The sequence below is a fragment of the Hippoglossus stenolepis genome, chromosome 4 (assembly GCF_022539355.2).
Source record: "Hippoglossus stenolepis isolate QCI-W04-F060 chromosome 4, HSTE1.2, whole genome shotgun sequence".
NCBI classification, from domain to species: Eukaryota; Metazoa; Chordata; class Actinopteri; order Pleuronectiformes; family Pleuronectidae; genus Hippoglossus; species Hippoglossus stenolepis.
The window spans coordinates 24582119-24609558 of NC_061486.1; the positions used below are offsets into that span (position 1 = coordinate 24582119).

The 27440-nt window shown below is 40.8% G+C and overlaps 2 protein-coding genes across 5 annotated transcripts in view; one reads left to right on the plus strand and one right to left on the minus strand.

The window, feature by feature from the left end:
- The window catches only part of sik3 (SIK family kinase 3), a 38573-nt gene extending 29714 nt beyond the window's left edge, over window positions 1-8859 (minus strand). For all 3 annotated transcript variants that reach the window (XM_035153792.2, XM_035153794.2, XM_035153793.2), the window contains exon 1: window positions 8535-8859. In XM_035153792.2, the coding sequence (XP_035009683.1) occupies window positions 8535-8825 (291 nt within the window). In that variant the 5' untranslated portion in view covers window positions 8826-8859. The remainder of the gene's footprint in view (window positions 1-8534) is intronic.
- Window positions 8860-11850: 2991 nt separating this feature from the next.
- Window positions 11851-27422, plus strand: sidt2 (SID1 transmembrane family, member 2). Of its 2 annotated transcripts, XM_035154052.2 has the most exons (26): window positions 11851-12660; window positions 12756-12877; window positions 15494-15658; window positions 15816-15861; window positions 16293-16394; window positions 17069-17152; window positions 17264-17429; window positions 18382-18475; window positions 18806-18864; window positions 19078-19104; window positions 20106-20144; window positions 20228-20305; window positions 20590-20705; window positions 20843-20916; window positions 21381-21447; window positions 21563-21636; window positions 21739-21862; window positions 22215-22332; window positions 23104-23240; window positions 23357-23465; window positions 24405-24481; window positions 25256-25302; window positions 25409-25514; window positions 25618-25728; window positions 25825-25938; window positions 26611-27422. In XM_035154052.2, exons 1-26 carry the CDS (start codon window positions 12409-12411, stop codon window positions 26671-26673), a joined length of 2571 nt encoding a protein of 856 aa, XP_035009943.1. In that variant the 5' UTR covers window positions 11851-12408; the 3' UTR covers window positions 26674-27422. The 2 variants fall into 2 exon arrangements, with proteins under 2 accessions (XP_035009943.1, XP_035009944.1); XM_035154053.2 differs by lacking the exon at window positions 19078-19104.
- The last annotated feature ends 18 nt before the right edge of the window (window positions 27423-27440 follow it).

Below are 27440 nucleotides of genomic sequence, written 5' to 3' on the forward strand. Positions count from 1 at the left end.
AGCATAATGTGGATTTTTCAGAGTTCAACTGCACGTATTAACCACATGTTTAAATATCGGCAATTCAAATTCCCCCATCTAACTGAATGTGGTTCATTGAGCCATGATGAAAACGGTTACAAATATATAAAATATAACTGAAACTTAATATTTAAAGCCCCTCTCAGTATAATAGAGTACAATGAAACAGTAAAACATGCAGCAGCCCCAAAATTAACCATTAAGGTGTATCGACCCTTGTAAAAAATGTTTCACAAAGACATAATTATTTCCTTCGTGAAGGTGGAGATATATCATTTTGCTAATATAATGGTCCGCCTCAGAGAATTCATTTAACTGTATAAATATGCATACAAACTAACACACACACACAAACATTCATTCATTCAGTCCACCCTGACGCAGATCACTCACCTTACTCTCTCGCTGGTACACAAACACACACTAACTCAGCTGGCGTCTCTGACCAGCTACAGTTTAAACGTTGATTTGCTTGTAACCACCGCCGCAATATCAACACTGATCACTACATAATGATCGATACTTTTCCTAAATTAGTAAAAACTTTCTTCATAGCTGCACGAAGTCCGTCTTTTGATTAGTCTCTCTCTCTGATTGAATTTTCCAGCATATCCCCTAATGCACTGTGTGAATGGGTGAATGTAAAAACTGTATTGTAAAGCGCTTTGACTGGTCATCAAGACTAGAAAAGCACAATACGAATACAGAGCATTTACATTTAGTTGAAGCTACTGTATGTGTACATAAATCAGCGACTTGATTTGATAAATATAATCACAGTTCTGGATAATGCAACATTTATTCCAATAGTCACTGATGAAATAATACTGAAAGTATATAAATATTATTGGAACACAGCCAAAAAGCTGTACACTCTGAAATTATATAGCATTTAAAGTTGACTAAGATTTTATGTATAATGTTCATGGTGCCTTCCAGGAATCTTGAGAACTCTCCAGATTTTGAAAACATTCTCATGACACAACTATAGTGTGGCTAATCCTACATAGAGAATTAGGTCTCTGGTGTATCGTCAGTACAGTGGAAAGCACAGGTAAGTGCATGTTACATGTTCATGTGTACACACACAAACACACACGTTTGTACTTCTATCTTAGTGAGGACACTCATTGACATAATACATTCCCTAGGCTTTTACCCTAACCATCCAAACTAAATGCCTAACCCCAACCCTTACCCTAACCTAATTCTAACCCTAACAAGTCTTAACCCTCAAACAACCCATTGAAAAAGTGAGGACCTGTCAAAATGTCCTCACTGTAGGGTCTATGCTTAAAATGGTCCTCACAAATATATAGGTACAGGAATACACACAAAGTTGCTGTGACATAATGTATGAGGTTAACCTTCATCCAGAGGTCACAAAGATAACACCTCACTAGAGGTGTAATGCTTGAGCTTAACCTTTATCAGAGCATGGGAGAATGTAAGTATATATGTACACACATATACTTGTTCTGGGATTATGCTACCTTTTATTTACAATAATAATAGCTAATAAGAACTTTCTTGGTACACAAAGGTTATTGTTGCTGTGTGTGTGTGTGTGTGTGTGTGTGTGTGTGTGTGTGTGTGTGTGTGTGTGTGTGTGTGTGTTGTGTGTGAGAGAGAAGGTCACAACACTAGAAAGGACCAATGCAGGTCAGCACTAGCTCCACTCCTTTATGACTGTAGTATGCATGCGCACATGCAGTATGAGTCAGCTCCATGCCTTTCAGAGATGTTCTTGTGTGTACGAGATTGTGTGGAAATGACTCAGTCGAATGTGTTAGGATGAAAGTACAAGACTGGGGACATGCTACAGAGTGGCAAAACTGGGCATCACACATTTGTCTGCAATTAGCATTTTCCCGTTGGTGTAGGGCTGGGCCATATGGCCTAAAACAAATATCGCAATATTTTTAGGCTATATCGCGTCACACAATATATATCTCGATATTTTGAAATCTCCTCCAAATCACTGTACAAATGTTAAATTCATAGTCCACAGAAAGTGGCATAGGTAGCGTACTTTAGCATTTGCTGAATGCACCTCGTCAGAAGATATCATTAAGGCTTAAAACAAGGTGTAAATGACCTTGTTTCGAGTCGAATATAAATGTCAGGGCTTGCCTTATGATCATTGAGCAGAACAAACTGTCAATAACCGTCTCTGAACATTCGTAAACTCGCTGGGACTATTCACTTTCTTTCTCTCCATGCTCTCTGAGTCTCTTCCCTCCTTCTCCTGATACAAAAATACACACGCGCAGGAGAGTTTTATGGCTGGGCAGGGGAGCGAGCAGTCTGTTGTGAGAAGGGCATGAGAAGAGAAAAGAGAATTTCATGCTGACGGCTTAAAACATTCACGTGACAATTTATACTCAATAGTCTTGAGTCTTTTAAGGTCTTAAACTTCTAGGTAAAGTGCCTTGAGATAATGTATATTATGATTTGATGCTACACAAATAAAATTGAATTGAATAGTCGCAAAATAGTAATTGTATACATCGCACGTGGTACAAGCCGCGATACATCGAGTATATTCAATGTATCGCCAACCCCTAACTTGATGACAAGACAATTTTGACATGCACCTCTAACCACAAGCAGTACCCGGTGACTAGTTTTGATAAACACATATCACAATGGTCAATTGCAGTGTGGAACGAATTAGTGCCATAGTAACCAGAACTTCAATACCATCTTTGAAGAGAAAATCAATGTCCAAATGTAGGACATAAACAACATTTTCACAAATATGTTTGTCGATGACAATATTGTAGCAAAAGCCAAACCGACTGACTCTGCATTGTCGTAATTCCCATCTTGATATGGGCATATCTCAAAAACTTTAAAAACAAACTACAAAGTTCAAATAACAATTTGGAAATCTTTATAATCAAATTTTATCATTCATCATGGTTTATTGACTTATATACGCTTTTAATGTGATATAGACTTAAGTAATATGAAGTATTTTAGGATCCTCCAAGAAATGACATCACAGTAAACAAAAATACCAAGGGCGGCACTGGCAGACCGTTTCTAGTTGAAAGGGTTAAGAAATGCTACAAGGATTCACAATTCAGTGTTTTAGCCCACCACAGTCTAGTTTGTCTTCGATGGTTTCACAATGATCCGAATACAATTCTCATAATAAAATTACAGTGCTCTGCGGGGCAGGCAGAATACGGTATAAAATTAATAAATACCGACTTCGCTTTGTGTGTTCGTTGCAACGACAAGCTTACAGTTCTCAGCAGGGACGACACACCTGCCCTCTCTGTTTTTCGGGTGCTCATGACAATGTACATGTTCATTGAGCAATCCTAACATGAACATTTTCATAAAGAACCAAAAACATTTTTACACTTCTCATAATAACATAAGAGATCTCTAACTTGGTGTTTTGCTTCGTTGCTGCATTATATAGCTGTGTGCAGTACTAGTCCAAAACGTTAGCTCAAGAACTTGTCTTTAACTTTTTGGTCTGTCACTTGGAATCTGTTGCTCGTGAACAAATCTGCCTAGTTATTTAATTCAGAAACAAACTTTAACTGTTTTTTCTGACAGTTTGCTGTGTCACAATATTGTTATTGGGGCATAAAGTAACATATGCTATGATAGATAATTTTTTACATGTTATGAACACTGCACAGGGCCTTTTTTGGACCAAAAAACCCATATTGTGTCAATCACAGCAGTTCTTCTGGCTGGAAGCAATAAATTCAATGGCCTAGTTAAAGGTGGGATTTCCCAGCTCACTGTACAAATTTTACTGAATCTGCAATATGTCAAAAAAGACAGACAGAATAAGACACACTTCATGGCAGACACTGGCAAGTCACTTCCATTCAGAATTGGTGGTTGGGGTCTGCAACTATCATCATCTCTATGGAAACCAGCAAGACTTCAATGGAACGACCTTTCCCCAACTAAGAGCCTTGGCAACACAAATCACCTCTAACAACATATAGTGCTGTGGATGATGATGATGATGGAGCAGAGTTGAGATTTTGAACTGTGTATGCTCAGTTGCCATGAACCGAAGGGGGGTATAACCATAGGTGCACTACAGAATAACACTGATAAAGGCTTTAGTGTCCTCTGTCATGTCATGTAACAGAGACACACACACAGTTTGGACTGTGTTATTTGCTGCAAATTATCGCAACTGAGAATGTAGGAACAGACAAACTGAGGGCAACAAAATAAGTGAAGCAGAAACACAGCCTTTATCATATTATTTACCTAGATAAAATCACGCTCGAGTATGCCTCTGCGTGGTTTGGAGAAACAGAGAGGGGATGATGTATGTTAGAGAACTGTGTGCGAGTGTGACTGATCGAGAGAGTGAAATTGTTACACAGTACATTAGGCCTGTTACCTAACGCTTGCCATCCTGCCTGCCCTCTTCCTCATGCTCATCCTTTTCTTGCCTGAAAAACACTCGAGAGGAAAGGGGAGACGACAGGAAAAACAACAGGGGGGAAAAAACGTTTCCGCACAGAGGCAGGTCAGGACACGCAGCACAGTGCCATCTTTTACCAATCATGCTCACCTTGCTGTGGGCACAAAGAGATAGAGGGCTCTTCAAAGCAAATCTTTACTTGATCGTTAGTCAGCTGCATTTTTAGTAATTACTACCGATGACTAGGGATGTCACGATATGAAATTTTAGTACCACGATTATTGTCAGAGGAAATATCATGTTTTCACGGTTATCGATACTATAGAAAGAAAAAGACACAACAAGCAATATATAGCTAATGAACTAAAATGTGTCCACCGCTGCTTTGGAGCTGGTCAGAAACCGAAAGTAAACAAGGATTCTCCTCTGGATGTGAACTCCTCCGATGGAGTATTTTGTCCAGCGTTGGTGGAAATAAGGCTGTTACGTCAGTTCCCTCTTCTCAACTAACATTTCAGTGGCTCGCACACACACCATAGTTGGATATCGTAGTTTTATTATTTATCAGTGGAGAAGTGAAATAATAATTCACCTGCAGAATGTATTAGAAGTATAGTCAACGAGGAGACATCTGCAAGACTGGTTGTATCACAATATACTTGAAATATCATTTCATATAAAGTGATGTTAAACAAAAAGTTACTCTTTTATCAAGTTGGATATCTTTCTATAATTCCCTAGAATTAATGTGTGCAATGCCTGAACATTTCAAAATTTTCATTTTTATATTATCCAGGACATTTTCCATTATAAAGGATTTGACTAGATTACATCACAGAATGTACACATACTCTGAATATAGCATAGTAGTAAAATATATAATTATATTTTGAGTGTGTGTGTGTGTGTGTGCACTCACATGCACACCCAAAAGTTACATGGGGGGGGGGCGCAGGTGACATGTCAAGGTCTGCCTGCCTGCTCTGAAATGTATGACCATTGCAGAAACTACTAATGAAATGAGAAAAAAAAAATCATAACATTATGAAACAAGTCACAGTCTTGGTTAAGTAATGGGAAACACTGATTAATTCATTTAAACATTTATGTGTTGACAGCTTCAACTAAGTTCGTCTCTATGTTCGTCAACACTTTTTCCCAAAAAACGAATTGGCTATTGGTTGCTGCTGCAATAATTGAAAAATAATCATGAAAAGCAAAAGCATTGAATGTTTGCTCATTCTCTATTGACTTCCCAAATTCATACAGTAATTAGTATAAAAGGAACACCTTAAAGGAGTTGTTTTAAGCGTCACCCTGAGACTCTGCAATGAAATCAACATTAATGAAAACAGCAGCAATGCATGGCGTGAGAATAAAAACTCCTCTTTTGACTTCCACTCTACTAGTTGACCTTTGTGGGGAGAAGATGAACTTTCACTTTTACAGGTGCAGCACACTGGTTATCTGCAACTGAAGATTTGGTTGTATGACTGCCTCTATGTTAGTAAGAATATACACCAGCAGTCCTGGTCAACAATTATTGTCAAAATACATGCTTGAAAGGGTTGTGTGTGTTGGGGAAATCAACTTAAAACAAATTGCTTTAGGTTTAACAATCCAACAGAACATAATGGCACTGTTCCTTTCTGGGCTTCTAAGGCAATCAAAAGTAAATAACCAGGTTCTCGTCAGTGTGACTGCGCTGCAGGGTATCATCCATCTCCATCTCACAACTGATGACGTTGTTAAGGTATTTTTGTCGAGTCAGCTTTTCTCATTGGATTGTTATGAAGCCTAGGCAATAAAACAAGGCTCCAAAGTGCATTTCATCTGATGACTGGTAATTGTATCCATATTCATGACATCCACAGGCATGCAAAAGCAACTGGTGATGCCGCCGAAACCCCTGCACTAGATGACGGAAATCATGAGCCTGTATGAGACCACCACCAATAGACAACAAACAAGGCGTCTCTTTCATTCTGTAATTCCAAGTTTGACTGTAATTTTGTCCTCTGTCTCTCACTCTCAGTTAAACAGCCACACACACACACACACAAGCATTGACAAACACACAACAGCTACAGCTTCATAACCAGCTCATTAATCTGTCACTATCATGTTGATTTGTCTATGTATTTATTCCCCCTAAAAAAAGCTTAAACAAACCACTCTCATACCCATTAGTATTTAAACACGAACCCAATTGAAGCTCTTCAAGAAATGTCATCTGCAAATCTATTCCATAGCATTCACTTACCCCCGCTTATTTTGTCCTCATGAAACTGAATGAAAGCTTCCCTGGGCTACGTTGCGCAAAGCAGACAATGACCCATGTCTGCCGGTCTGTGTGTATGTCAACAAGGGCACAGAGGAAAAGCTGCACACTCAGCTGCCTTGACACACCTTTATTAGTGCCATTGGAATTAAAGGATCTTCACCATGTAATAAAACTAAATTATTGCAGAAGTTGTCAGTAAGTTTAGACTTCAGCAACCACTATTTGAGCGTTCAACCAATTCAACCGTCATAAGTGATGCGCACAATCAAGAGAGCCATGCCTCTGATGTCACAATAGTTAAAGTGTGGCCCTCAACAGAAGCATTTGTAACAGACTGGAAAACAAAGCGCCGACTTGCTGTTGTTGTCAAGTGCTCCAAGTGAGGCTTTCGGAATAGTTCTTTATTCTGACCCCTTCTGGGCTGATGCCACCACCCTCGTTAAGAAGACATAATCAACATATTTGAAGTCACAACAGACAGCTTGAAATCAAATGAAGCATTGAAACAGTGAGGCTCTTCAACAAATAGATCACAACAAAACAAAAAACACATCTTGGCATATTAGAGCAATGCATTCCTCTTGAAATGCCCCAAACTCTACCTGCCATCAAGATGCAAACCTTCCGCTTGCCAAAAACACTAAAAGGCCCATTTAGAAAAAGCCTGGGATTCACGATAAGTGTCACAATCAGAGACTTTATAGAATACAAGCGACATCTGGCAGACCCCAATACAACGCACATATTCATCAAGAATATGAGAGTTTTGCACTTATATAGAGTGAATGCTTATTCAGGATTCACACGATTGTCTTCCTGTTTCTTTGGGATTATTTATCTTCTTTGAATAGCACTAATAAATGTTGTTATATAATAGTGTCTACTAGTAAATGTGTCACATCATACAGTGTACTGATGACTAGTTCCCCACTCTTGGTGAAAGCAGCTCCTCACAATAAAAACGTGCTGGGTCTTTTCTGAAACCACTACTTTTGCAATGTCACTGTTTTGTTGTCCGGCTTCGTGAGACTGTCATCTGCCCATTAACGGAGATATCTGGATACCACAAAAAGCTGGTGAACGACGGTGAACTAAAGCTCTGACACCGTGTTAAAACGACACGTGATTTTATTTAGAAAGACGTCAGAAACTTCCATAAGACCCCGCGATAAAAAGACAAGCTCCTTGTTTATTCAAAATGAGTCTGTGTCAACTAGTCAGCGTCGAATTCTACGGCTAAATCAGTCTTCGATAGTGCATCTAGCCTGAATTTCACAGATAGTTTCCAATACTTGGGCAACTTACACATATTAACTTTGGAGGTGCATTGTTAATAAATGTTTAGTTACCCAGCAGGGCTCTGCAAACTTTTAACCTTGAGGCTTGCGTCTAAAAGATTTCTGACTAACCAAATAGCTAATTAGCTACGAAGCTAAGCTAGCAACTCCGGTCGGAACGTTGAGAGTCTCCCCTTTTTCATCTTCGTCGATACCCTTCTCTCCGTCCTCTGCGCTCTGCCACACATTCACCCGGGCCTCTGTAGCTTCTCTTACGACACTACGACTTCATGTATGTGAAACCATCTGGTGCTAAATGTGTGTGTCTCCTGTAGTTAGAAGTGATGCCCCGTGTCGAACGGACCCCCCTCCCTCCCTCCAACACCAAGCAGCGGTGTCACCAAAGCGGGCTGGCCGTTGTCTCCCCGGAGCCTAAAGGCCCCAGCGTCATCCTGACTAAATGGTCGAAAAGACTTGAAATAAAACAATGACAACTTCAACTTGTTCACCTCTAACGCTCGGCCATGAGCCGTCTTACCTTTGCTTTGGTAATTATGTGTGTGGCGAGTTTAACAACCGCGAAATTTCCCTTGCCGATGGTCCGCTCGATTTCATAGTGGCCCACTCGGGCTGGGGGGGGCCTGGTGGCCGAAGAGTGGCCAGGATTGGTGATGCACCCGGTGGCCGTGCTGGTACGACTGGGGTGGCTGATCCCGGAGGATGGCTGGGCTCGGTTCTGGGAGCCCATGACTGCGTGGGTCGGTCGGGCAGAGTGCGTAATCCCGGCCGCAGCGGACCCCGCAGCACCTCCGCTTGACACGGCCGCCATCTTCTCGCCTCTCTGCGGGAACAACAAGCAGCCTTGCGCAGCGCGCAGCGCGGGCACGCCCCCGCCCTGCGTCATTTTACGTGGAACGCTCCTCCGCAGCGCCCTCTCCAGGTTGTAACCATGGCAACGATCAGCGTAACAAATGACTTCATCCACAGAAACGTATTGTGGTTGCCTTGACGACAGAGAAGTGCGCATTATCACTGTGGTTCCCATGATTCAGTGATTCCTGCTGCACTGTGTGATCACACAGGGTTTAAGGATATACACAGCAAAACCACTATGATAATTTACAATGATCAAGTTGAGCCAAACAGACTTTCTCAAGTTTCAACACGTCATCGAATACACGTCTGACATTATTAATATTTACCCAGTTTATAGTGGTAAATATAATGTTGTCTAGGCAGATCTTGGCTATTAATACAACAGTTGTTCTATTGTAATTTATATTTACATTCATGTCTTCAAATGTCATTTGGTGTGCTGAGAAATGTCACACTACCTGAGAGGATCACCTCGTGACTGACTCTGTTTCCAAAATAAATAAATCGTCTTTATAAAGGGAACACACACACACACACACACACCATTCACAATATTGTTTTCCTGTTTCTCTATTGTTTCATTTTCCTCCAAGCGATTTTATAGGTCACTTTTATAGGTCACATTTTATAGATTTTATAGGCACCTTGTGAAATTTTTAATATGAAGTATCACTCGTTCAAGGCATTTCTGCAATCATTTTCTTTTTCAACTCTATATAATTTTTAATAGATTTTTTAATTGGTTACTGTTCTTCTTTAAAGTTGAAACTCCAATCAAACCATTTCGGTTCCAAAGACTTTCAGCTACTCATAATTTATTCAACTTTTTTATATTTTGAAAAGAGGCTGCAAATACGCAAATATATATATATATATATATATGCCTACTTTTAATTTTATCTCCAACATATCTTCATTTTTGGCTAATTTTTCGCTTATGGGCTGATTTGTAGGACTGTTTCCCCCCAAATCATACTTATATTAAGTTGGCTTAAACTTTGCTTTTCAGCAAACTCAGCTCATATATCGCTTTCTTCAACTTCAGCAAAATGTTAATGCATTTTCAATACAATTCAGCAAAGCATTTCAGCAGCTTAGTAGTTACACTGTGTTTTCATTAGGAAATGGACTTTCAAATTAATTAGCTAAATCTGTGTTTTTTTTTTATTTCATGATTTTTAGGGTGCAACTTTGCAAATGAGCCCCACTGGAAAGTACAAAAACAAAAATCTAAATTGTGAGTATGAGGGACAAAAAGAACAAAAGAGACACCAGCAATAAATTAAGAAATAGATATGGGTTGAAAACCTCACAAAACCCCCAAATATTTGTAACCTATACTTCACCAACAATACAAATATATTACAAAAATGATTGATGTAAAATAAAAGCATTTCATACCAAACAGCATTTTTTTCTATTCCACAAAAATGCTTTAGGCTACGGCTGATTTCTAACTGGGCTCCATATGTGGGGAAAACTGATTTATATTCTATTCTATTTGATGGCCCTCTCACCAGGATGTGAACAGCACCACTCCATGTCCAAGAGGCATTGCTGCATCCTGTTTCTTCAAGCTGAATTACCAACTAAGCACAGAAGACAGCTGCTCTGAGAAATAGCAGGTTCTCAGTGTGTTTGATGGCATTGGTCAATCAAACTTGATTTTGTAAATGCATTGAGAAATAACACTATTGGATGAAATGAGCCTATATGTCTAAAGGCAGGTCCTGCATTATTAAACAGCAGGATAAATTAGGCCCAATTGCTCATATATCCAATAAATGCAGGTTTACATTACTGACCAAACCATTGTTTGAATTAAAAAAACGTTTTATGTACATATCCAACATTATCTTCCAACCATTAATTGGAAAGTAAGGCTCTGTAATGTATGTTTCCTTGTCTCAGTGACAGTTGAGACAAGGACACATTGTGTTACTGTAGACATTTATCAATTTATTGTGACAATATATTACATTTATTGATTTTTGTATATTCTGGATGTTAGAATATATGTTATAAGATGAGGCTGCTGCAATGTCATTAAGGAAAAAACTAAGTTCTTATATTTTATTAAAGAGAATATTTTCAGCTGTTGACTTCAACCAACCAAGGAGTTTTTTTAGTGTCCATGTGACAAGAAATAGAATTCCTGTGAACAATTTATTATACATTTGCTTGTGATACTAGCTATTGTTGGCTCGATTTGGCTTTAAATTGTCTTTTCAGAGCTCAGTTTTAGTGTGTCATCCAAAAACAATTGGTCCAACCAATCTAAGTGCCTTTTGAAAGCGATTTTAACAGGTTTTAAACCAACCCAATTAGATAGACAGACAGACAGATAGATAGATAGATAGAATAATAGATGAGGAGAGATAGATAGAGTCTAAAAAATTGTGCCGGTTGCTTAACAGACCTCAGACATCCTCTCTTGTTCGTGTGAACCTGAGCAGATGAATCCTTGGGATCAATAAAGTTGTCTGAATCTGAAAAAGCTCACATGCAAATAATGAAAAAAAAACTATATCCCTAAACTACTTTACATTACTTATTCTTGACTCATTTTGACCTTTTGTTATTCTTATGCACTTGTGTTTGACTGTTTTGTTTGCTAGTAAAATGCCAAAATTTCCCTCAGGATCAACACAGTATCTATCTATCTATCTATCTATCTATCTATCTATCTATCTATCTATCTATCTATATCAACACAGTATCTATCTATCTATCTATCTATCTATCTATCTATCTATCTATCTATCTATCTATCTATCTATCTATCTATCTATCTATCTATCTATCTCCTGTAGAACAGTTTGAGGAGGACTCGCTAATGACAAGGAGTAATTGTGAAGTAGCTCCAGAGAAATAACGACAGGACGAACAGGCAGGTTTACAACAGGTACTGCACCTGCAGAGGGCAGCCACATGACGTCATGACGTCGCGTTGGGTTTGTTTACTGTCTGAACGTGGTGCTGGTGGGGGGGGGGTGCTAATCGCACTGATTCTTCCACACTGTAAACACTGAGCATGACAAATGTTTCTGAACAAAGCCATGACGCCGTGACAGCCCTTCACTTTGACTTGAGAGAAACAACAACGATACGCTGTATTTATTTCCCACTCAGTGGACGGTGGACCTGAACTGAGATTCCAAAACACGGAGCTACATTATTCAGACGATGCTAGCGTTAGCTGGCTAGCAGCCTGCTGGGCTTCGGCGTTGCAGATGAAGAGGAACTGGGTGTCGCCTTCATCGTAACTTTCGTCATCCGCTGCATTGTTGACTGTTTGTTGTTGCGGATGTGAACGGGACGTGGAACGAGCCTGTATATTGAGGCGAGCACCCGCTGCCTCCTTAGCTCGCCTGTTAGCATCTGTTTGTTTCTGGTGGAAGTGGAACAGCTGAGCTAGCCAGCTTGCTATCAGAGTGTTTGTTGCTGAATGGGGAGGAGGTTTTATTAGTATTGCCGCACAGGCTCGAGCAACGGGGGGAATCTGTCGGCGGTTCAGGAGGACGGTGTCGGCCAAAATGCTGTGGAGGAGTTGCTGGAAATCTCGACATAAAAACGGCTCTGGACCTGCTGCTGCCTGCTGGATCCGACATGGACTGGCAGCCCTGCTCTGGGTGTGTGTGACCCACTTGGTCTGCGGCGGTGCGGCGGTGGGGGAGACCAAGAACGTGGTGCAGAAAGATGCAGAGTTTGATGTCACCTACAATGACACGGTCACGAGTGAAAACCAGACCATCTACGCGTTCAACCACACCGTCTCCAGGAACAAGGCGAGTTCACATGCTCACACCAGAGGCTCCTGTTTCTCGTGTGATGATGACAAGTGACAGGGTGTGTAACTCTGATCCTCTCTTTTCGGTTTCAGACGGAGGGAGTACGCGTGTCCGTGGATGTGCTGTCACAGGGGTTGGAGAGTCCTATTCTGTTTGTGGTGCGGCAGAAGCAAGCTGTGCTCTCTTTCCAAGTCCCCCTCATCCTGAGAGGCCTGTAAGTCGTCTCCCCCCCACACCCCCCCACACTGATATTTTTATTCAGCACTCAACATTTAATAGAAACTAGATTGTGTTTTGTTTTCTCTCTTTCGTAAAAACCTACCCTTTCCTATTCAGCCTGTCCTAGTCTTCGAACTGTCCAACAATAGTTATGGTTTATTTCATGAGATAGCCACTATAATGTTTCATAGCCCTCCACTTGCCATAGTAACTGCATATTAGCCAACATTTTACTCTCAGTAAATAATATACAATAAGTGAGTCACTAGCTTCTTTTAAATCAAAGCTTGAGCCGCAGTCCCTGATTTGATCTGTTTCTACTGATTTCATTTCTATCACGTTTATTTATTTTATTTATACTTTTATAACTGAGTTTTTATTTGTTACGGTTAATTGTATTGTATTACTATATTTACTATATAAATACAGATATCACAGACCTCCAAAAGAGTAGAGCATGTAGTTAAACCTGCCATTGATTCACAGTATGTGTCACAGCAGCTAGTAGCACAAATGTTTTTTAGGTACTGCTGCATATGTTGAACATACACGAGTGATCCATGTTCGGTGGTTTATGTACGTCAACTGGAGCAATGACACAATCAGCTGCTGAAATGCAAGTGGAAGTTGATCTCCACATCCACCATAGAGAACAAGAAAACAAGGGGAACACAATAGCTGTACTTGTAGATTAGTCGTGTGTCATGGCATTATGTCAGAATGCCTAAACTGAAAAAAAATTGATTAGGCGAAAAGGCTTGTGTCCATCCAACCTAGTTTTGAATTGGCTTTGACTGTATGTTTTTACTGTGCACACAGTAACCTCAAATGAAATAAAAAATCTCCTTGGGTGCGCTGGGTGTTGCTGCTGTTTTTGCTTAGACTGTGAATAATTACGACTCCAGGTCATGTGATGAACCTTGTTTGGTTTGGTGTGTGTGAAATGAATAGCCCTATAAGAGAAGGACATGTGTAAATGGTAGCTGTGCTCTTATCACAGTGTGGTTGAGGGAGATGTAGCAAAGTGTAACTTTGGTGAGAATTGCAATCATATAAAATAGAATCATCAAAATCCCAGTCTACAAAATGCCCTTGACTGTACCTTTGCAGTTACAGGGCACCCAGCATTTGCAACCTGACTTAATCAGGTGGTATTACATAACAGGCTAGAAGTTCAGCTGTTTATTAGCCATTAGCTAATTAGCGTATATGTGAATTGACCGGAGTCTTCCACACTCTGTGGTCGTGCAACATCACAATGTCCATGCAGTCTTGCTTAAACAGTCCCTCATATGTCTCCAGATCTTTCATTAACCTTGGACTTTCACTTCCTCCTCCTCCTACCCGAGCCATAAACTCATCTGAATGGAGTTACTTCTGTTTCATTTAGCCTTTGTCACATGCTTTCTTGAAATGACAGAAAGTGAATCTGTGTCGGTGTGTTAGAGAAGTACCAGCATGTTGCTTTGTTCATAAAGATCATACTGTAAGGGTAAAGTATTAGTTATGTTACCTCAGTCAGCAATAACGTGACTAGATTCTTATAATAACTGTAAGGCTGTCTAACGTTAATAAGAAGTCCCTTGTTCATGCAGCGTTACTACGGCATCCTCCTGCATTCTTCTCAGTAGCTCAGAACACGTACCACGGTTAACAGTGGCCAACGGAACTACAGAATTGATTGAGCTAATGTTAGGCACACTTTTGGCTAATGACTTCTTGTACAATGCTGTTTCTATATGTATTACAGACATCTGCAATTTAATTATGACTATAATTCCAGTTTCAGATACCTACAATTTAAATCTGATTTGTTATAATCCAAGTTCAAGATGTCTTACGTTATCCTCAATAGGTGAATAGTGTGTGCGTTTTCATTTAAGTCTCAAAGAAAACCTGTGTAAAGATGATTTCACATGACACAGCAGCACTAGATCACTGTGGTATGAACCTCAAGTTGTTTACGATCCACCAGTAACCGGAGAGAAGAAGAGGATACAACACGTTTTCTCTTCAGGTTCATACCACAGTGATATTGTGCTGCTGTTCCATGTGAGATCGGCTTTACACAGTTTACAGCTAATGGTCTTATCTAAAGACTTTAATGTAAAGTGTTCCCACACTTTTGATGACCTGTTTCCGCTGTATCATTAGCAGAATTTGTCGCTGCCATGTTTACTCCAGAGAGGAGAAGGTATTGTCACGTTAGCTACACAAGGCACGGCATTGGCTGGTTTACTGCCCCCACATCGGCGTGTGTGCTATGTATTATATCAGACCCGACTAATCGATTACTAAATTGATTGCCAACAATTTTTATAATAGATTCAAATCGATTGGTTGTTGCAGCCCTAATTGTTATTATCATTATTATTATTATTATAATACTTTATTTCAGACTCCTACGTCCATATCAGTATTTAAAATAATTAAATAAATAAAACGAACTGAATAAATTGTTATCATTCAATAATTTAATACAATTTATTTTCAGTTGATACAAATTCAAGGTCTTGTAAGTTGCTAAACCCTAAACCCTTTTTCACACTGAAACAATTTGTCAACCCTTTTCTCTCTCTGTCTCTCTGTCTCTCTGTCTCTCTGTCTCCAGCTACCAGAGGAAGTACCCTTATGATCATGTGGGCCGGACATTGTGCCAGCCTCCGTCCCGGGCCGCCTCGGAAACCCAGTACTTTTTTGTGGACGTCTCTACCCTGTCCAGCCAGGGTACAAACTACCAGCTTAGGGTCAGCCGTGTGGAAAGCTTCACCCTTCTGTGAGTAATATTTGATAAAATTACACAAACACACTCTGCAATAGCTGCTTTAAGTATCTGCTCAACGCTTCTGCCTTTAGGTTGGGCTTTGAAGGGATCAACAAGTGAAGTGATGTTGCTGGTATGTCTAACATGTTATTGTGACATTCGATTACAGGACAGACAAGAAATTCAGCTTTACTGCATCACCATCCCAACCTCAGGTATACAGCTTGTTGCCATTGTTTTGTGTGTTTATGATAATAAGTTTTACTTTACAAAAAACAAGTTACAGATGACATGATAAACGTGAGAGAAGCTGAGGAAAGTACAAAAGAAAAGAAGCTGTTGGGAATTTCTGATTTTACACAATTTTTCAACATGTAATGACTTTTTTTTGCCTCCGTTTCTTGTCTGTAAATTTTTTCATCACGTATAATAATTTCGCTTTCTTTTTGACCTTTCAAGTAAACCTTGTAATGTTGTCTTGGAAGTAATCTCACACTATAATAGATAGAAAGAAAGACAGGTAACTGAAAGTGTGACCTCCTTTGCAAATACAACACATCCTTTCTAATCATTTCCCCTCTAATTACTTCCCTCCCTCTGTCTCTTCCTTTTTTGCTCTTCCTTCCCCTCTTTCCCTTTCTCTCAGTACTTCAAGTATGACTTTCGAGATGGGGTGGACACTGTGATCGTCAAGGTCAACTCAGACATGACCTTCCCCTGCTCCGTGATGTCCGTCCAGGACATCCAGGTACAATAACTCCTGCTCCCTGTTTCCTCAACCAGACGTCTGCTGTCCTCAAGTGGCCTTATGAGAATGGTCAGCATGTAGAACCCCTCTTGGACCACACAAGGACATTCTTGGGTTCATTGTAACAATGTAGTGCAAAAACAAGCTGCTTTCAGACATGCACTGAACTCAGAATTATTTCCTGACATTCTTTGGAGGGGCTGTATGTGAGAACACAGCAGGAGGTCCTCCAGAGGATTCACCACAGCAAGCTAGTGGGTGTGTTGACACAAAAAAGAAAAAGAATACAAATATCTCAGGATGAAAAAACGGGGCCATAAATGTCAAGAGAGCTTTTGGGGATAAGAGCCGACGCTGGTGCCAATGTGATGTAAACATGTGATCTCCGCACAAATTGATACATTACGTCCTGCTTCTGCCTGCTGCTCCACCTATCACCTGAGCAGCTCCAGAGATTTCTGTGTTGTGATCGTGTCTGAGCAGAGAATCTGCTGCTGCGTTGTTCATATGTGAGAAGAAAACTCCAGAGAAAGTTCAGACCCACTTGTGTGGACATTCTCTGGAGTTCTTGTGTGAAATCGGCTTTAGTCAGTGTTGTAATCCTGTTAATATCTTAATTACCTTTAATATTTTTATATTATGTCTTTCTCGTTTTTATCTGTGCATCTTATCAGTGCCCTGTCTATGACCTCGACAACAATGTGGCCTTCATTGGGATGTACCAGACTATGACCAAAAAAGGTGCCATCACTGTGCAGGTAGTGTTTCTCAATGTGGAAGCTCCTGTGACAAAACCACAGTGTAGATGCCATAACCACATGAACGGAATCGTATTACATCTCCTCACATCTCTTGGTGTCTGTTTTCAGAGAAAAGATTTTCCAAGCAACAGTTTCTATGTGGTGGTCGTGGTAAAAACAGAGGACGAGGCATGTGGCGGTCCGCTGCGGTTCTACCCTCTGCGGCCTGATGAGCTGTTTGATGCCGGCAACCGCAGCAAGCTCATCGATGTGGTGGTCACCCCTGCCATCGATTGTAAGTTGCATATGAACTGCTGGAGTAAAAGTGCATTTAAAAAGCAGGTAAAAAGCTAACACGTCAGGCACTATTTTCTTAATTATCTGCAGTTTCAGGATTACAAACCTGACGGTGCATCTTCCCAGGAGAATATTTTGATCCAACGCATGGTTCTTAAAAGCAGCAGATAAAAGTTCTCTAGAACTGGAAGACTTTTAAGAAACAATTCATGCATATTTTTGATGTCTGTTTCACTTCTAAGCTTTCTGTAATGATGTCTTTTTAGGGGTGGGCGATATGACCTAGATCCAATATTACGGTATCTGTCACTTTTTGGAAAGTGATGGTATTATATTTAGGCATTTATATTCAAGTTTTGGGAGGAGAAGCCAGTCGTGTCTTGTGATATATTTCCATTGCTCCGGGGGCCCCGCCCCCACTCATTCACGCACAATGATCAGCGTCGCTGCTTCATGATCAGAGCAGAATCAGCAGTTGGTTTGAACTGGCTGGAGTTTCCTGTTTCCTCCCTCCACTCTCCTGCTGACCTACACTCGCATATAAACAGGATTTTGCTCTAATATTATATATTTCTTTCAGTGGTGTGAAATTGTTTCAAAGCGTGACAATAACATAATTTATCACAATCATTTTTGGAACAAAATATCATCCAACAAAATATGTTATCATGATATTTGTAATAATGCACCAAGTTAGAGGTTTCATTGCACAGTTTACAGCTTTAGTTCTCTGAGAATTTCTTTCGAATCAAATTAAAATTGGTGTTGTACACTGAAATATCCCATAACTGAATCCATTTTGAAGTGAGTCGGAAATTCAGGCAGAAGAATGACGATGACTGGTGTACTGCCCACCCCTAGGTATTGTTGCACTATGCGGAAGACTCAAGGTCATGCAGTGTAAGCATGTGAATAGCCTGAAATATGTCTCCTTCCTCTTCCCTCCACAGCAAAGGTGTATGTGATGGGCATGCTGTTCTGTCTGGGTATCTTCTTTTCCATCTACCTGCTCACCTTCCTGGGGGCCTGTCTGGAGAAAAAGCGGTAAGGTTTCACGCCTTTATCAGCAAACTCGTACAACATTTAGTTAGTGCATCCATTTCATGTACACTGTTTCTTCTCACAGCTAAAATATTTGTCTTCATGTGTCTGAACTTATCTCTTGTGTCTGTCCTCATGTCTCCACTACTGACTTTGCTCATTACATTGGAAAAACAACATGACGTTGTCTCACACAAGTTTACATCAGCTGTATAAGTCTCTACCCCAGTTTAACCCAGAGGTTTAAATTTGTGACTGAAGTATTTATTTAGACCAACACTATACTAAATACAAATACTGTTCATTTGCATCTCTTCCTGTCTGTTTCTGCAGGATGAATAAGACGAGAGAAGACTATCTGATTCCTGCTGACATGTCGCCTGCTGAGACAGGTAACCCAGCAACTAGCTATAATGGAAGCTTCTATTAGGGGTTCCTTAGAGGGCGTGTGGAGCATACCAATATTCTGAACTCACTATATGCTATAACACACTATGCAAGATGTTCAACTATACTTAACATGCTCTTAATTTTTCTGTGTGGAGTTTACCTGTGTGTACTAAATGTTTCTTTCACTCTCTCTCTCTCCCTAATGTGTGGCACAGCCTCTCTGCTTGGAAAGAACGGGGATGGTATAACAACACTGTTCCTCCTTATGTGATCTTGCTGCCTTTTCTTGCACTGTGTTACTTGTCTGCAGATGCTCTGCATGCATTAGCTCGTATACTATTGCTCTTTTTTTTTATAGAGAAGGAGATAGAGTAATATTCTTGGCTGTAGTGCTTTGTGGACTTTGTAATTATATAAACGTGGCAATGTTTTATGACAGTATGTTAATGTTTAATGGCTTGCATCATAAAGACACGACTCAGCTGAGCAATTGTTAAACACGGGCCACACTGGCTGCGTGTCCATCACATGACGGCTGCTGTGCCGATCTGCTGCGTCTCACACAGGGAGCCTGCCTGCTGCCTGTGTGCTGCGTGAGGTTTCTGTTTCTAATAAAAACAAATAAAAGTAGCCTATGTACTCAATTAAATGCCAGGACTCAAGTCATACATCTTCTGGTCCTACAATAACCATGAAAACCTTGTTAAAACTAATTAATGAATTCAGTCAACAGAAACACTAGCGTGCTTTTACTATGAAACAGACCTCGACTCTCTACAAGAGCAGTGTGGCCCACACGTGTGAGATGTGCCTGAGACGTGCGTCTGACGCACAGTGTGGTCACTCTAATGAAAAGCATTACACTACTCACGCAGCCAGTGTGCCCCACGCGTTTAGCAGAAGTGTCTGCAAATGAATCTCACTTTCCTTCTTACTAAGGTTTTTTCACATTGTCACATTTCTTAACACTCACATTTTCACCCATTCACTAAAACAGCCATTTCAAATGTGTTTTTAAACATTTGGAGCGTGAAAAAACCTTTGGACTCCAAATTTCCGTTCCCTGCAAGCGTTGATGCCAATTTCGACTTCCTGTGTTTATGTACTAACAATTGAGCTACAGTGGTGTGTTAGTATGCAGCAATAAGATATCAGTGGTAGTATCATGGCTTGTTTGTGCATGTGCATTTCATCAACATGTACTCACCTTGGAGTTAAAATGTGTCTGATCACATCTCTACAGGCAAGACTCCAGTCTCACCGGATGAATATGGCTCCTTTGGTGAGTTTTGGGTACTTTTCGTGGAAGTCTTTATTTGTGTGGACATTTCATAAATAATCTGTTTCTCTCTTGCTGCTCAACAGCTGACAACGGCAGCACTCTGAGCTCTGAGGCCATCACTGACAGCGCCACCTCAATTGATAATAACTACGGATACATGGGTATGCACAAACATGGACACAACTTGTTTCTGGCCCACCACTGTCACACTGCAATATGTCCACAGAGCCTGGCTTGCCATTCTGCTTCTTTGCAGGCAGCTCACTGGCCTTCTGTGTCTTTGTTTATCAGGACAGGAGACTTTAAAACGTTGACCAATCCTCAGTCACCTTAACCACATAGCCGTCCGTATCGGTGACACGCTGCTTGCATTTGGCTGAATCAGATCCAAGATTTACACCAAAACAACTCCTCTGTTACTCCTCTGTCCCCCCCCCTTCATCAGAGCGATCACTGGACAGTGTTGGACGAAGCAGGCAGGAGTCTCTGAGCTCTGTGGAGGAGGATGACTATGACACACTGGATGACATCAATTCAGACAAAAACATAGTCCGCACCAAGGTCAGGCACCTAACTAAAATGTTTGGTAATTGCAGGTCAGCTCTGCTTGTATATGATGTTTGAATGTTACTATTCCTCACTGTTGCCAGTTTTTACCTGTTGACTGTCAGTAACATGAAGTCCTTTTCTGATTATAGAAATTTCTGTACGTGTCTGATCTGTCCCGCAAAGACAAGAGGGTCCTCAGCAAGAAATATCAAATATACTTCTGGTGAGGACACAGACCAAGAACGACAAATACCATTGTCAATAATCAATCAATAACAAAGATTCCTCTTACATTATTCCTATATACATATCAGCTGCAATTATCATGCAGTACAACGAAGATAGTGAGAAATACGGGGCTGTTACAGTAAGAAAAACACAGAACACTTCCTCTTGTGTCGATTTCTTAACAGACCTCTGAAATAGCCGAAATTCAATATATGAAAAAATAATTTAGAAAAATCATTACATTTTAAACATGCAGCACAAAACAATAAAAAGTGGCAGTATATTGTAGAACAGTTTGAGGAGGACTCACTAATGAATTCTGAAGAAGCTCCAGAGCTTTAACACAGGAGAAGAGAACAGAACGTTCCAAAGGTTTCGAACAGGTCCTGCACGAGTCTGTAATAATGAAACAAATCTGTCATCATCATTTTCTTAACTGTCAATTGATCCTCTCTCCAGGAACATTGCCACCATTGCTGTGTTCTACGCCCTGCCAGTCATCCAGTTGGTCATCACCTATCAAACGGTATGAGAAGTAAACTGTTCCTCCTGTTTGCTTGTGTTTCATATGTTTTGTAAGAAAACATCGCCACATTGACTTACACTGTACGTGGATATTAAACTGACTCTTTGCTCTGCAGGTTGTCAATGTCACAGGAAACCAGGACATTTGCTACTACAACTTCCTGTGTGCCCACCCCCTGGGAGCTCTAAGGTTTGGAGTTAGCATGGCTGTTGAAAATGTATTAATGATTTATTACAGCACATAATGGCTCATGGATGGCATGCTTATGTCGTCATTTATTGTCCTACACAGTGCATTCAACAACATACTCAGTAACGTTGGTTACGTGATGCTGGGACTCCTCTTCCTTCTTATCGTCCTCAAGAGAGATATTGTCCACAATCGAGCTCTGGTCCGCAACGACCTCAATGCTCTGGTAAGGCCCATGTACACAAGGAGACAGACACACTGTAAGGATCAGATTAATGAGCTCACACTCTGTGTCGTACAGTAAGAATGATTTTCAAGTACTTTTCAAGACTGAATTGTAATTGCTAGTGGTTGAACATATGAATGTTTGCCTCATTTGTGATGGCATGTTCAGGTAGTGTGATGTTCATAATAACACCTCTTAGTTCATCTTCTTCTTTGTTTGTCTTCCTGAACCAAAGCTTATTTTATAAGTAAATATGAAACAGGCACATCCAAATACACTCTGTTCTTTTGGAATCAACATGTACGACTCATTTATTACTTCAATGTCCCTCTCTTTCACCCCCCCTCCCCAGGAATGTGGTATCCCAAAACACTTTGGTCTGTTTTATGCCATGGGAACTGCACTAATGATGGAGGGCTTGCTCAGTGCCTGCTACCACGTCTGTCCCAACTACACCAACTTCCAGTTTGGTAAGTGTGTGCCTCTCTTCCCTCTATTTACAATAGAGGACAAGTACCAGCAGTGTTTCCTCTAGAATTTTTTTTTAAGCAGTAGGGGCAAAGGAACACTGTGTTGTGTGTACATTTTCAACTCCAATTTCCTGGCTGTGCACGTCTCATGTAGGGTGTGCATGGCAGGTGAACTGCGCAAAATCTTGGACTTTTTGTGTGTGTTCATGAACAAATGTGTGCCTCATTAATTCTAGAGTGGATCAAACAAACACACAATAAACTTCAAGTCATGGGCAGGTCCTAATAGCTTCTTATTAGTGTGGTATGTTTATTGTTAGAGTGCAACGTGAGTGCAGGCCGGTTGGGGAGTGGGGAGGGAGGACAATCCTGCAGGAAACTACTGCACCACAGAGTTTTGCATACTGCAGAGGGAAAACACTGTCATTTTGAGAGACGGTGTAGGGGGTGCTAGGTGTAGTTTCCCTGAGCTGTCTATGAAGATATATGGTGTCGGGAATAGTCTTTTGATTTATTGTGCTCTGGCTCACATGCAGAGAATCCCTCTGGTTATGACATTTATGGAGCGTAACTGTAAAATATGCTCACCAGACAGCCTGTTAATGTAAAACAATGACTCTGAAAGTTAAAGCTGCTCATTTGAAATGAAGACAATAAATCGGAGCTGTGATTCAGTGATAACCATCTGCAACGACTTGCTTCTCATCCTTTTATGGTTTCGGATGATTAAGCAGTAAATGTGTGTCGTAATATCCCTTTCCGTTTTTGCAGACACCTCCTTCATGTACATGATTGCCGGGCTGTGTATGTTGAAGCTGTATCAGAAGAGACACCCAGACATCAATGCAAGTGCTTACACTGCCTATGCCTGCCTGGCTGGAGTCATCTTCTTCTCTGTGCTTGGAGTGGTAGGTACACACACCACAAAACGGTTATAATTGTTTTTAATTATTGCTTTTTGTTCATAGTCGTTATTGTACCAAACCAACACATTTCATGATAATGGTTTGTGGTTTGTTTGCAGGTATTCGGGAGGGGAAACACAGTCTTCTGGATTGTTTTCTCAGTGATCCACATTCTGGCCACTCTCCTCCTCAGCACACAGCTCTACTACATGGGCCGGTGGAGGCTCGGTAAGATCACAGCAAAGCTGCTTTCAGACACGTACTGAAGTCCGGATAATTTCCTGGCATTATCCAGAGGGGCTGTATGTGAAACGCAAATATCTGAGTGAGAGGTTCTGGAGTTTCTCTGGCCAGCCCCATATTAAAAAGAAAATGGCAGGAAATCCTCCAGAGGATTCACAGCGAGTGAGTGGGCGTGTTGATGACGTTTCTAACACACAACAGACGCAAAACTGAAAAAAAGAAAAGAAAACAAATATCTCTGATGAAAAAGCGGTGCCATACATGCAGAAGACGCTGACAGAAATGTCAAGAGAGTTTTCGGTGATGACAAAAGCATTTGATCTCTGCAACAGAGTTTATTCCTCTGCCTGCTGCTCCACCTCTCCCCTGAATGTTCTGGAGATTTCTGTGTTGTTGTGAACGTGTCTTAGTAGCAAGCTCCAGAGAAAGTCCAAACCAGATTGTCACGACTTTCTCCGTAGTTCATGTCTGAAAACTGCTATATCCATGTACATTTACACGTACTTACTTTATCTTTCTCCTTTTAGGTATATTCAATGAAATCCATGCCTTCATTCTTAAAAAAAAATCTGTTTAGATAATTTGAGAATCAGTGGAATATTTGAATAACATAAGGCTTTACAATAGATGTGTTCAGCATAAGAGGAGAATTGTAAGTGTGTCATGGAAATCTGCAACTACACAAATTAACTGCAGATTGCAAAGACAGAATACTATTTAGTTTGTTCTGGTAATATATTATAAATGCTCTGGATGATTGTTTTTACAGTTCTTTTTTGTTTTTCACGCTAACAGGTGTTTGTTTGGGAATAAGGTCATCATTTGATAGTGTTGGCTGTTTCATCCCCGTGTTTATTTGACTGCAGCTATAACCTGTGTGTCTGTGTATGTCTGTGTGTGTCTGTGTGTCTGTGTGTGTCTCAGACTCTGGGATCATGCGGAGGATGCTGCATGTCATCTACACAGATTTCATCAGGCAGTGCAGTACACCTATGTACATCGTGAGTAATGACTTGTGCATCATTATGCTGAAGAGTTTTCATGGTAACATAGAACGAAGCAATTTCCCCCATCACCCTGCGTTACAAGGAATCATAGTATTTGTTTTAGTTAGTCGATGCAGCAAAAGTGAAGGTGAAAATGAAAATATTGAAATGATTCTGTAACTAGTGCAGTACCTGTTATACACCTGTCTCTCTGGAATGGGCTGTTTGTGACCTGTGTTAATGCTTCAGAATGATTCCTTGTCATTCGTGAGTCCGCCTCAAACTGTTCTACAATCAACTGACAAGACATTGCTTGTCGCCCATGTCAGAGGTCTGTTAAGCAACCGACACAATCTTCAGACCCAAGTTCACTTTCTCAAAATAAAAGCTCTATAAATCAGTTCACTATAAAGCATTGCAGCAACAAAACGAACGATGTGCCTTTACTTTGTAGACAAACTGCTAAAGAGGAAATTATTCTATGAATGCAGTGGCCATGCTAGAGATCAGCAACTGTGACACCTGTGAATGTCTGTGTTATTCCAATAATCCCATTTTCAAACTGATTTGGCTGTGATTTCGACCCGCTGTTTGATCCAGTTGCTGATCACTGCTGTAAGTTATCAGAGGACGTAGAAGAAGACATGATCAACTCGGTCCACAGACTGGAGGCACACTGCCCTCGCCCCCACTGACTGCTACACAGCACTGTTCTGTTTTTTTTTAATTGTATTCATATTGAACGGATCACGGACAAGTCCAGATGAGGTGCTTGTGTCTGTCTTTCAGGACCGCATGGTTCTACTTGTGATGGGGAACATAGTCAACTGGTCTCTGTAAGTCGACACAGTTTCTCTGGAAATGAAGTAGGAACAATATAAATTCAAATGAAGGATGCAGAAAAGGACAGATAACATCTTTTTTTCTTTTCTTTCTCCACAGAGCTGCCTACGGCCTCATAGAGAGACCCAACGACTTTGCCTCCTACCTGTTGGCCATCGCCATCTGCAACCTGCTGCTCTACTTTGCCTTCTACATCATCATGAAGGTGTGCTGGAGTGTATCCATACCTTAAACATTTTTTAGATTTATTTTTTATAAACACCCTCTGTACATCTAAAGCTAGTTTTATTTTGTATGTGTGTGTTTAGCTGCGGAGTGGTGAGAGAATCCAGTGTCTGGCATTGGTGTGTATTCTCTTCACGGCTGTGGTGTGGGGATTTGCACTCTTTTTCTTCTTCCAGGGTCTCAGCACCTGGCAGGTCAGTAGAAACACACACAATACAAACACACACACAAAGGAGGAGAAACTTCATTATACAGCAGTTAATTTTGTGGGTTTCTCTCGGCTGCCATAGAAAACACCAGCAGAGTCTCGTGAGCACAACAGAGACTGCATCCTGCTGTCATTCTTCGACGACCACGACATTTGGCACTTTCTCTCGTCCATCGCCATGTTTGGATCCTTCCTGGTATGATCGAGTGTATTGTGTGTCTTTTAGTAAAGGAATTATTATTGAAAAGTTTTACCAATTAAACAAATGGCTGCAGGACCATTAATATTATACTATTACAACATTTATATTAACATTCAAATAGAAATAAAGAACAACATACCAGTTAGATGTGGTTTCATATTGCAATTTAGGGAGCGCACTAAAGAGTGTGACACGTGTACATGCTCTTGTCAACACCTACGTGGGCTGCGGCTACTTGTACTCGACATTGATTGGTTTATAGACGAGCGTGCGTCTTGACGTCACGGTGTTGTCAATTCAGTGGGTCGTAGTCTTTCCATTTGATTGGAGAAAATTAATTAAACTTTGAAAGTCATTCATGTTATGACCATGGTTCAGTTTGACCCAGACAGCAACCGCCTGTTTTAGTCGGACTAAATGTTGCTCTTTTGGTCTGGTCCAAGGCCCCTTCCACGTCTGTTATTTTGGTCTGGACCGCACAAGATCGGTGTGAAGGCGCCCTAAGATTTATAAGTGGGATTATGCTCTTTAAATTGCAGAACTGAAATTCTATCTGCAGGTGCTAAAAGTAAAAAATGACTAAAACGTTCAAATATGTCAGTGGAACTACACTTTACTATCTTGGCCCCTGAACACTAATGAGTCACGTCTCCTGTTCCTTCTCAGGTTCTGCTGACTATGGATGACGACGTCGACCACGTCCAGAGAGACAAGATCTTCGTCTTCTAGATTTGTCGGTTCTCTGATGAGGAGCTCAGCTCGTCTTCTCTGCCTTACTGCCCTCCTCCCTCTCGCTCTCGCTCCGTTTGCGTCTCCTTCATGTCCTCAAAGAGCACAGCCTGTGTTTTCCCAGGCGTTTCGACAGGCGTATCTCCACCCCCCACGGCCAATCAGCCAGTCAGGGCAGGGGTGTAGCCCCTCCCCTTCCACTTGTACAGACACTAATGTGCCAATGAAGAGCCAATGAAGCGCTGGATCAACATGGAGCGATGCTGAAGTGTTTTGTCCTCTCGCTGTCACCGTCGATATAAATGTAGTACTTGATGTTTACTTACTGCTGACAATGAAGATAACAATGTACACACTTTCTAAAAGAGAGAAATATTAACTTAATTAATTTTATACTGTCCACATTACATTTGACCTACAAATCAACTGCATTTTGAAATGACTGTTTCTATGCTATGTGTGTGTGCGCGTGCGTGTGTGTTTGGAGAGCATGAGTGTGTGTTTACAAACATTGTGACAACATGAATCCTGTCCAGACTGTCAGTGGCCTTTAATGTTCTTATCACATACTGTGCTCTGATTGGTCGGTTCCTCCAGCTAGCCATCCTTCTCACTAGAGAACATTGATGACGATGATTGTATTTACTTCTCGACTGCAAAGGTATATTTTGCACTGTCCTGTTTGAAAAACAGATTTTAATGTCCATGTCGGTGCAATGAGCGGTTACTAAATAAAAGTTTCATTTTCAGATTTGGTTTTCCTTTTG

What these genes read in the sequence shown, in the direction of transcription:
- sidt2 (XM_035154052.2), top strand. Translation starts at nt 12,409, where the DNA reads ATGCTGTGGAGGAGTTGCTGGAAATCTCGACATAAAAACGGCTCTGGA. An exon ending in CCCCTCATCCTGAGAGGCCT is followed by an intron (nt 12,878 to 15,493) that starts GTAAGTCGTCTC and finishes CTCTGTCTCCAG; the next exon opens with CTACCAGAGGAAGTACCCTT. An exon ending in TCTTCTCTGTGCTTGGAGTG is followed by an intron (nt 23,241 to 23,356) that starts GTAGGTACACAC and finishes GTTTGTTTGCAG; the next exon opens with GTATTCGGGAGGGGAAACAC.